General features: G+C 36.2%; 1 protein-coding gene across 7 annotated transcripts; it reads right to left on the reverse strand.

Annotated features, from left to right (window-relative positions):
* Positions 1-1,554: 1,554 nt before the first annotated feature.
* On the reverse strand, positions 1,555-9,681 carry LOC147381287 (calmodulin-binding protein 60 B-like). 7 transcript variants are annotated; one of them, XM_086430618.1, is made up of 9 exons: positions 9,454-9,681; positions 9,107-9,273; positions 7,803-7,878; positions 6,301-6,359; positions 4,529-5,028; positions 4,278-4,438; positions 3,989-4,192; positions 3,165-3,402; positions 1,555-2,496 (listed from the first exon to the last, which is right to left on the reverse strand). In XM_086430618.1, exons 2-9 carry the CDS (start codon positions 9,223-9,225, stop codon positions 1,907-1,909), a joined length of 1,947 nt encoding a protein of 648 aa, XP_086286744.1. In that variant the 5' UTR covers positions 9,226-9,273; positions 9,454-9,681; the 3' UTR covers positions 1,555-1,906. The 7 variants fall into 7 exon arrangements, with proteins under 7 accessions (XP_086286744.1, XP_086286746.1, XP_086286745.1 ...); XM_086430620.1 differs by having other exon boundaries at positions 4,529-5,022; positions 9,454-9,678; XM_086430619.1 differs by having other exon boundaries at positions 4,529-5,025; positions 9,454-9,673.
* Positions 9,682-12,052: the final 2,371 nt, after the last annotated feature.

A 12,052-nucleotide genomic window follows, 5' to 3' on the forward strand; every position in this document is an offset into this window, starting at 1 on the left:
TCTGTGATGAGAGAATCATCTTGGCAAAAAATCATCAAATTCCAAAACTTCTAACCCCATCAAAATTGATTTACAAAAATTGGACGGTCTATAATTTTTCAACAAAAATTGGACGGTCTAGAAGTTTCATAATGAGCTGATTTTTGGCAAGGATGATCTCCTCACCACAGAGATCATCCTCACAAAAAATCAGCCCATTCCAAACATTTTTACCCATATAAGACAAAACGCGTTGTCTATATGTGTGTTGAAATGGTTGTCGTTTGAACCTGATCCTATATATATATTAAAAACCCTTGATTCAAGAACTATGACTCAAAACTAAGACACCTAACCAAGGGGTGGGCTGAATGGTAGTAACTTAGGACCAAGGAATCTGTTCTTTCTATGGTCTCAAGTTCAAATCTCACTACCCATAGAAAACCTTGGTGGCCACGCACCGTTCCACGTAGTGGGGTATAGCCTGAGTGCAGGGTCTAGAGACTAGTCTGGTGCGCGCAAGCTGGCCCGGATATCCTTTTTTATAAAAAAAATAAATAAAAAAAAACTAAGACACCTGACCATGTAAGAATAACACCAAAGGTTGGGATTTTATGTATATCCCAATAATACATATCTTTATGATATATACTCTTGAGGAAAGTTTTCAACCATTGGATTTTGTGTTAACATGGTCAAAAAGATCGGGAGAGGAAAGCATAGCTGCCATGTAGGAAGAAACATCATGTAACAGTGATTTTGGGATTTGTAGTGGAATCACTCCCTTGGAGCCAAGGACGTGGTCCACAATTGCACCATTAACCCCATCAACAAATCTCTCATGTTCTTTTTCATTACTTTTGTATTCTGTGCGATTCATGAGTGAAATCTTCTTCAGAATTGGGATCTCGAGGTGCGTCCAAAACAATTGCACTCAAAAAATAATAACAATGGCAATATAACTGCAACCCTCTTTCTTCGTCAGAAAATGGAAAGGAAATTATTTTTTTAGTTTTTTCCAAAATTTCATAACATTCTCTTGATAAAGGAGCTAGTTAAATAAATTGTTGAATAAACAAGAACAAGATTGTTAAATAAATTTATCATTTCACCATTGAATATGATAATTATGTAAACCTTCAACCTCCAATTCCTTTAACATTCAAATTCCAACAAGATAGGATTTTTGAGGAGGTTGAAGATTAGAAACCACATTTTTAAACTTCCTCCAATTTTTCGCCAAACTTCTCCAAATTTATCCAAAGCCTACTTACATGTGTATGCTATTTAGACACAAATGCCCCATCTAAGGAAAGACTTGATTTGAACAATCTTCAGATTGAAGCCAAGAAGGAATCTCCCATTTTCATTCAGTACCAGGTAGTATCATTACACATGTAAACAGACATGTCAATTATAAGCCAAATCACATAGCAGTAAAATGCCTACTTTTCCATTATTAGGATTAAGTCCATCAAATAAACGTTATGTTGGAATCTAGTTTAGCAAATCCAGAGAAAGCAAACAAAGGGTTCATACTAAGCATGCATATTGGGAGACACAATCCCCTCCTCATCCAATAGAAAAATTATACTCTTTTAAGTCAACATACCTTCAGACTGAGACGACCCCCATATACACATAACAAATTCCCCCTAACATTGCAAGTGTTCAAGGGTCATCAATAAAATAATCCCCCATCGTGTACGAGTTCGGAGAGTGACACTATCTCAATCTTAATGAATAAAAAACCAATAGTAACCATGCTGTTAATCGATAAAACGAAACTTACTGTACAGGGAAGAACTCTACATGGAAGAGGTTTATCTGGCTGCTCAGAATCCCAGAAACAAGAGTTGAACCAACAATCCAAGTTAGTCTTACTTTGCTTGGAGTAAAATTAAAACCCCATGGCATGATCTGCTTTCTAATCATCCAACTCAACAATTTGAGCCCGCCTCTCAGCCGCTCGCTTCCTGACAAAGATGCCCCACCTCATCGCTGCCTTGAGCTTGAGCCACCCTACAACAGCTTTTCCAGATGAACGTGTCCGGTCCTCATCATAACTGTAGTTTGGTGGTAAGGGAGATGGTATGTATGAAGAGAAAGGATACCCATCCTCCGTTGCATTAATGGAACCTTGGACACCCATGCTGAAAAGCCGAAGCATATTCTGCATATCTTCATTCTCAAGTATCTCATGACTTCTCATGCGGATCTCTTCCTCCGAGAACATATCATCTACTCCCCTGTTGTCCCGGTGACGAGGCCAGTCATCGTAAGAACTAAAATTTGAGGTTTGTACAGATGGACCTCCAGTCTGGAATTCTGAGGTGGATGTTTGTGAGGGACCCAGGGCTAGCCCAACCATGTTATCATTTCTAAGGATTTGAGGTTGGTGGGGGGGAGTGATTAGCTGGTTAGGGGCAAATGAAGAGCCATCAGACTGTATATGGGCATTGGAATTTATGTGTTGGGAATGCAACAAATATCTGGTTGCTGGGTTGTCATCATACCCTGCAGCTGAGAAAAGCAGATATTACTATTTTCTTCTATTTCTAGTCTGTAGGAAGGTAGACATTATTCAACAACATATCTAGCTCAAAAAAAATGTTTAGATGACCCCAATTTTGTGGGTTAAGGTTTTGATGATGATCCAAGAGGATATCAAACAGACTGAACAGTCTGGACCAGCAAGTCAATGGGCTACCTCCAAGCACCTAAACCGCTTATATTGGTCACATGAACAATCAATACAATCGTACTATCTTAAATCCTGACGGATAGAAAAGATTTGACCGACAACTCACAAAAACAGGTCTTTATCAAATCTACTAAAATCATCCAAATTGTATGATTGCAGGTAAGAGGTGGCCCACCTAACCCAAGTCGCTCACACAAGCATTTGCTATCATTGGATGGATAAAAAGGATGCAACATTTATTGCAATAAATAAAAAATCTGATATTGTGAGCTGAATGAGCTACGGATGGCAAGCGAGCCAGGGCAGTTCAGCTCATTGCAGTCCTAGATGTGCATTTTCAAAGATAATAAACACAAGTGCATGAACTAAATTTGAGTCAAAATTCCATAAGTGCCCTTCCTATCATCAAAGTTTAGTACCGTTGCTTCCCTAGTGTTGTCCAATCATACCAAAGAAATTAGACATTCTAACAAATGCTTACCTCCAACAACCAAGCTTGAATCCATTGTAGGCTGCTCTGGGGGAGCTAGAACAGGAAGGCGTGGGAGAGACACTTGCTGATCAAACGAGGGAGCATAATCTTGTGCACTAATCATAAGTTCTGATCGAGAAGCACTCGGCCGTTTAATTTGCTTGAAACCCATAAGTGCCTTGCCATCATACTCTATAACATTCCTCCAATTTTCATATGCATTCTTTACCAAGCTATCCACATAGATCTGCAACAAACCAAAGCATTACTAAGCTTCCCCTAGGTTGTTTATTAATACTTGGGAAGACACTCTAAAGGAGTTTCTACCCATGCTCAAAATAATGTGAGATAAATAGATTTATCAATTGAATATATGGGTTTAAAGATATTATGTCCATTACTGCACCCAATCCAAACTGATGGATTAAAAACAGGGCCGTTGCCTTGCAGATTGGACTAAGTTAGGGACAATTGGCTGCATCCAAAGTTTAGGAATCAAGAAATACCAAACACCCTTTTTTTTTCGTTTTTTCATTCTGTTTCGAGTTAAATAAAAGAGTCGTGATTTTCTGACGCCCCCTCTCACATATGCTCCCTGACATGGAATGGGCTAGAACCACGGATCTTTTTCATCGGGATACACAACTATTCATCCCCATAAATATGTGCAGTTGTGTGTCCCGAGGAAAAACTATGATTCTATCCCATGCCATGTCTGGGAGCATGTCAGAGGGGGGCAACAGAAAATCATTATTCTAAATAAAATGACATACAGAACCTTGCACAAGATATAGAACTGCAAGATAACATAATAAAATATAAATGATACCGACCTTCTGACTGTCAGAAAGAGAATCAGCAGGATAATACTGTCCACCTGCAATTAGACCACTCAACTCATAGATATTGTTAAAAACAACACCAACATTCCTATTGTCATCGGGATGGTAAACATAAAGCTTTCCACTCAAGACGCAAGTCTTTGCGTGCTCCACGAGGACTTCCCACATCTTATTTGACATGCCACTGCCAAGGATCTACAACCATCGAAAGAAAAATCAGAGTGGCACTAGCATTACAAATGCGATCTATCATTTGAATAAGTAAATCCCACATTCTTACAGTCCGTAATTTTTGTGAATCTCTAACTACAAGCCGGAGAAAATCTTCAACAGTGTGTATCCCGGCCACATTTAACCTTTTGTGAAAGGACCCATCCTTACCGATCTTCTCCAATCTCCATACCTCGTCATATAATGCAGGTGGGTAATGTTTCTTGTATACTGCAAAGAACAAGTGAAAAATGTAAGATTCAATCAAAATTTGGACACAACAGAAGAAATCAAACATTGACACAGAAAAGTGTGACCTACGTTCTCCTCTGTGATCCTTCACAGTGAAGGCATCGGTTTTTGCCTCCCGAATACGAATGCCTTCACAGTAGCCTGAAGCAACTTTTAGCCCAAGCCTGAACTTCCTGCTTCGTATCCAGCTTGAGTTGTCAGTAAATGTGAGCTCCCCTAAAGTCCCCACACCTTCCTTGAGTGTAACTTGCAAATCACCGGTCAGAAGTGGTCTCTTTCCTTCACGCTCTTTGACAACATGGCTTTCAAAGTCCTCTTGGGTCCAGCCTTCATCATCTTCATTGTTGAAGTCACCTTCAAGCACAATAACATCCAGTTTCACAGAGGACTCTGGTCCTGACGTTATGACATGACCTGTGTTTGCATCAAGCACAACAACGTGGATTGCGGCACCCTGCTCCCCTTCTACTTTCCCTCCAGTAAAGAGGGGAAGGGACAACCTAGACTTGAAGTGCAGCTGCAAGTTTCTTCCATCAGGCCCTTCAATCCTTTTCGGGGAAGACCTGCTACTAGCATGAGTTGGTAGAAACCATTTGAGCGTGGGATGCAGAACCAGAATTTTATAGGATTTAAGCAAGGAAACCAGCAAGAGTAGGAAAGACAAGGGCAAGGCAATAAAGCTAAAGATCGATGAAGACGAATTCATGTTTTGTTGGGAGGAACTCATTCCAATAAGTTGGCTAATCATTTTCTATTTTATTCTTTTTAGCTGCATGCTCAAGGGTTTTAGTGAATTTGTGTATTGTTGGGAGAACCTGTCCTTGTCCTATCATTATTTAACTCAATTTATCACATTTAAAAAATGATCAACAACCTGGTTAGGAGATGATTATCCCAAGGCAAACAAGCTATCTCCTATTCAAAATCATGCAAGAAAAAAAAATCTCTTCACCAGATGCATGTGATCAAAGCAGACTATTTTTTGTTATATTTCATGTATATAATGCTGTCTGCTTTATAGGCTATCAGACACATTGTTAAAAAATATGGAATGCAGCGGCATTTCCTTTTTCTTTCAGAGAGAATACTAAATGGAAACAATACATTAATGAATGTAGTAATTTTCAGAAACTGATTTATGGTATTTAATTGGTGAATGATTGCTGAATTAAAGTCAATTACAAAAAAGGACCGGAAAAAACCAATTTTCTCATTGGAGTTGCCCACGGTTGCAGAATCAAGGTTTTTGTAATTGTTTGTGCATATCCACTACTTAAGAAGGGCTGTAATTGTTTGTCCAATGTTTGCTTGTGACATCTTAAAGGTACTCAACAATATATTGCTGCTGCATTTGAGGTTGCTTGAGCGCTAAACAAAGAGGCTGTTATAAAAAGAAATTTAACAAGCCTAATTCTCATGGAAAACCTGATCCTGGGTTTGGTTGCATGAAGCACAGCTCAGGTGTGGGAGCAGTGAACCGATTGTTCCAAACCCCATTAGATGTGTTATTTAGGAAGCAGAAGCAAGCATGGGGACTGGAGAGATTTCAAAGAGGGTGAGGGAACACGAGCAGCACTTAGGATAGAAGGTTCCTGAAATTAATATCCTGAGTATGGTCGACGAATATTTGATTGTAATCTCTGCTAATAATGACAATCACTCAGCTAGAAACAAAATCCCGTGAAAAGATTTCCTTCAGAATAGAATATTATTAAAAGCAAATGTCATAATATATGTTTCATAAAATGTGCTACTACACTCTTTGTAAGAGGCAAGTGAGAAAAAAACTTGGAATCTATTGGTGATGTTTGTCTTCTGAAAGTGACATGGCAGTCACATACCTTCCAATAACCTTAGCAGGGCCTAACTTTGCAAGAGCTCGCTCAACTTCTTCACTAACCTGTTGTGCATTCAATGAAAACAAAAATTAAATAGGAAATACACTAAGCACAAATTCATTGCACCAACTAGACAACTAAATGAAAGAAAACTTTTTTTAATAAATATCAAATCAGAAGAGCAATAAGTCAAGTGAAAAAGTAGAAGAAAACAACTATACACATAAAAAATAAATAAATAAAAATAGAATAAAGCAAACAAACACCTTCCTTCATCTCGTCACTACTTACTGATTCTCATATGAAAATGAAGTCCTCAAAAAATAAAAACCTATATTCTTCAAACAAACTTATCCCAAAAAATAAGACAACTAATAAGGTGATGATTCTGTATCCACCACGCTCTTTCCTTCGTATATATATATATATATATATATATGTTCCTCTACTTCTAGATGCTCCAAAAAATTGCAAGAGAAAGAAAACTCCACAAAATTCTCTAATGTGATCTAAAAGGAGAAGAAATCCAACTTGGGAAGATAAAGCATTGATTTGGTGAATACCCATACGACACAAAACGTATGACCAAATAATTCGAACTAAATTGCGATTAACTAAAATATGATTAACAGATGAGAGATAAATAATGCACAATCAGAATCTTATTAAATGCAGCAAACCAAATGAAAAAGACCACCTTAGAGGGAACTCAAACCAAGATGAAGGATGTAGGGAAAGAGGTTCGAGAATTTGACTGCGATTGAAAGAAGCGCATGACTGGAAAATTACATTGCAGCTCTTTACTCCATGCCCAAACATTCTCATTTGAAGAACAGATTGGGGTATCAAATCTAAGACTGCTGAGACTAGCTAAAGAATCAACCTACAAGTCATTAAAATTTCTCCTAAAATCAAGGTCCGAAGATGTCTCACCCTTTGCCGGCACCACGAAATTTTACATCGGTAAATTTTACTCACCCAGAATAGCACACAACTCATAAAACTGGGATTTAAGAAGGGACTCGCAAAACTCAAAGAGACACAGGGGCACCAATTCACGGAGCCACCTGATAGAGGCCACCATATGCAAATTTGAAGGCATAAGCAATCAAAAATGTATTCTTTGTATAGAAAGAGGGAAAATATACATCGAGTTAGAAGCAAAGAAAAGTGACAATAAGGAAAAGGAACTGTAAAGTTTCCAAAGATTAGGTGGTCCATTTCTAATGTTACAAAAAGTTCATATCTGTGATTCGAGTAATGCATAATATGTTGATTAAACGACAAGATTGTAATTGTATATTATACTTTTTACATAAACATTATAAATAAAGGAGGGATCAAAGTATTCGGTTGGCATCATAGTTACAGTCTGCATAGTTCACAAAAACACCTTAATATTACTAAAGGAAATGGTACTTTCCAAAAATGTCACGTAACCATTAAAAAAAAAAAGAAGTAAAGAAAACTTGAATAATCACTGTATAAGAGGTGGTTTATCTTACAACTCTGCGAAGAATAGGCTCCAATGATGAGCAAAGTTTTTGAAGACTATCCACCTTGAGAGCCTCCACAATTACACTGCATGGTATATGTCAATAAATATGACTCAAACAGAATAGATAAAGGTCATAACCAATAAAGCATCCAACGAAAAAAGAACATGCCCAAGCCAACAGAACCAAAAGCCTTCTTAAGAGGTAACTATAGAGCATGAATACTTTTAAGTCCAAACTCAAGTTTCCTAAAATAAGAATACATGAAAATGAATCGGCAAAAATAACCCGACTTCAGAAATTTTGTTAAGAACTATATTACAAAAAATTAAGGCCCCATTTGGAACCAATTCTAGACAACAACAACAAAAAAAAAAGAAGATTCTGAGCCCAGAATAATCATCATTTTTTTAATAAACAAGCGTGTTAATGGTTAGTAATTAGTGGGTGAAGCAGGATTTGAACCCGGTCATGGTATCAACATTCACAGATTTTAACAACTTAGCATGATTGCACCTTCGATTAACATTATTGTCAGCATCAAAGCCTAACAATCCCCAGATTTGGGGTCAGCTAGTTCTGGGTCCAGAATTGATTCTCCCAAAAACCATTTTCGCAGAAGCCATCTTAAAGAAAAATTACCAAAGTCAAAATTCAGGTCCGCCAAACTCCCTAACAATGAGTTCTTTCTTCTTCATTTTTATCATAAGCTGCCTTTGCTTATTTATTAGTTTAAAAAGAAATTGCTCTCATTTTGATATAACAAATCCAATTTGACATTCCTTCTCAGTAGTGTTGGCATTGACCCTCATATCCATGATCTACATGTCCGTCAACACACCTTAATGTTATCACCTATTCAGGCTACTCCAATATTTTCCCAAATTTGTTCGTAATTTCATATCCGATTTAATATTTTCCTAGTTTTCCCACTTATTTATCTCGGTTAAACTCATCTCTGAACATGTTTAGACCCAACCTTAAAATTACAAAAAAAAACTACCCATATATTTTTTTTCTCCTTTTTTAATGCCGAAATTAAAGAATTCTTCTAAAAAGTGCATTATCAAAAGAATCATCCTGATTCAACTAGAGGTATGTTTGCTTGTGATTTGCACGCTTTAGTTTTATAGCCTGTTTGATCTCTATTTTAAACTTTTATAACATAAAAATGGTGATAAAACAGACCCTTTCCTTCTCTTTTATACAAAAGTTCCTCTTTTAGCGGACAGGTAATCAAACAAAAACGATTAAATTTCGGATAAAACCAAAATAACAAACATGAAACTAAATACACACACAACAAAATTTACCTTGCGAGGGCCGGTCGCTTCCTCTCCGGCTGTCCTTCTTCTCCCTCACTCGGATCCAATCCTCGCTTCTCCCTTGTCATAGTGTTCGATCTCTCCATAGACCTAGTTTGCCTCTGCATTAGAACTTTTTGAACAAATCCCCCAATACAACCCCTAGATCAACAGATCTGAAACAAATACCCAACAAAATCAACAATTTTTCACCAAAAAACCACATCAAAACCAAAATCCCTAACTTTAATCACTCAAATTCTTCTCCGATCTACAAAAACACTTACAGATTCAGGTAAAATTTCATTATGTACAGTAGAAAAAATGTATAAAATCAAACACAGAAAGAGACGGACCTGAGAAGCTCAAGAGAACTCTGAGAAAATTCAGCGAAGGAGAGAACTCGAAGACGCAATCGTAAACAAGCGAGAGTATTTGGTCCTCAAAATTTCTCTGACACTTATATCCGAGTGTACTCTGACGGCTTCGGCGGTGCAGATCTTTTTCTCTTGGTCGTCGCCCCAAGTCTATGATAGTGTAATCTTAGCCGTCCGTTTTGACGACTTTGAACTTTTAATGCGTTTCGCTACGTGACCATGATACCCTTGCTTTTCGTTTTAATGCTGATTATGTCCTAACTCCCAACTTTTTCGCATATTTTAATTGAAGGTAAGAAAAAGTTTGTTATATTAAAGAAATAGCAAAATTTTGATACACCGCCTCTCAAATAGTACCAATATACTTATTAAAAATGGGCGATTTAGATCGATGTTAGAGTAACTCCAAGGGAAAATTCCATTTTGTTCTTCCATAATAGAATATATGAGTATTTTGGATGTTCAAGGTATTTGCACATCAATCATGTCTTCCAATATGATGATTCATAAATATTTTTAAAAAAAATTATTCAATAGAAATAAAAATCATCAAATTCGATAGCCTAAAAGCTACTAACCTAACATTTGCGCAACTTGATAAATGGAATTTTCATAAGTATTATAGTTTAGGCAATTCATCAAACATATAACATACATCAATCTTCAAAGTTTCCCATGTGCATGAAAGCTTCAAAATTTTCTTAATCAATTGATACGCATTTATCGAACAAAAAAAAAACTATAAACTTAAATGACAATTTGTAAAATAATTTCCAATGAATCAACTCAAATCATTACAAATGACTCACCTTCTTCTCTCTTTAATCCTTATTGCAGTTTTCAGAAGATCAAGAACAGAGATCCGAATTTGAGGATGAAGCTAGACTAAAAAGATCAAACTTCAAATAAAAATCTCCTTCCAAGATGCACTATTGTGAAGAAATGAGTTTATCTCTGAGCAATTGAGAATGAAATCTAACAAATTTTAGGATTTATTTGAAGGAAGAGGTATAATGGTCATAGAGTTATTCTGCATAGGTTAAAAACCCTACACAACAATTTGATAAATTTTGAAGTCAAACAAAAATGGAACAACTTTGTGACTCTTCCATTTTGACGTTTGAAAGCCAAAAATTAAAAAATGGAGCAGGTTTTGGAAGACTACATTGGAGACCCCTCCAATGGAATATGCACTCCAAACCGACAATTTTGAGATAAATGGAAGAGCTTTTACAAGATGCATTAGAGCTGCTCTTTCCTGGTTCATTTGATTTAAATCCAAGTTCGCCACTCTCTAGATAAAATCCAACTCTTAAGGGTCGACAGATTTAATTAACGCTAATCACAATCTAGGTGACGAGCAAATTATTTTTTATGATTTGGTATGGTAAGAACAACTACGATAACATAGATTTAGACATTTCCCTCCATGTTTTGGAAAACACTTGAGATGCTCTTATTTCAAATTAATGACATGGTGATCCGTTTTTAAGTACTTCATCTTCAACTTCTAATCAAGAAACCCTTAATTTGCCCCCCAAAACTCCATCACTTTTAAGTTTTTTAATATCCATCGTAGATTATTTTTTGTGACTTTTTTTTTAAATTGAGAGTCAACTATTCACCAAAACATGGAGGAACACTTCCTTTATTGGGTTTTAAGCTCTCAAAGAAACAGCCAAAATAAATAATTATGAATCTTTTAAGATTTTTTTTTTTATATATATATTTTTTAATTTTTGTGTCTATGTTCACCAATGGGTGAGATGAAATAATAAAACATGTAAAACTCAATGAAAATGGAGAGCCAGAATTAGATGACAAAGGAAAACCACAACCTGATGGATTTTTAACCCTAATATCTACCATATTTTTACATTTTAATGGTAGAATAGACGAAATGGGTCAAAAGGATAGAGAAATATTAATGAGTCTAAAATGCCCAACCTTAACAGACTTTAGATGGTATAAAGATGTTTATTTATCTAAACTATATTCTCTAAATTCCGGTTGCGATGATGTATTCTGGAAAGAAAAATTTATATCTGGATTACCCAAATTATTCGCAGAAAAAGTTCGAAAAAGTCTAAAAAACAATGATACAGACACCATAGACTATAGATTATATTCATTTGGAATGTTGATTCAAAGAGTCAATATGATTGGACTCAAGTTATGTTCAGAACTCAAACTCAAGAAACAAATAGAAAAACAAAAGTCCCGCAGAGAATTAGGAGATTTCTGCTACCAATTTGGAAAAGAAATGTTTAGAGCCCCATCACAAAAAACTAGCAGAAAACCCCTAAAATCCACTCGATTTAAGAAAAGCTTAACAAAATATACCCCAACCTTCTATAAAAAATTCTCAAAAATGAGAGAAAAATGAGAGAAAAAACAGAGAAAAATGTTGACACCAAACCCATTATCTGTTATAAATGTGGAAAACCTGGTCACAAAGCTAATAAGTGTCATTTAAAAAATTTTAAGAGAAAAGTTAGTGAAATAAAAATACCCACGTCTTCCTCAGAAGATGAAAAAACCTCATCATCCACAGAAGATGACTGTAAGTGTCCATGGC

This window comes from Akebia trifoliata, unplaced genomic scaffold (genome assembly GCF_017979445.1).
Source record: "Akebia trifoliata isolate Shusen 1 unplaced genomic scaffold, ASM1797944v1 Contig00603_ERROPOS1908002, whole genome shotgun sequence".
Lineage (NCBI taxonomy): Eukaryota > Viridiplantae > Streptophyta > Magnoliopsida > Ranunculales > Lardizabalaceae > Akebia > Akebia trifoliata.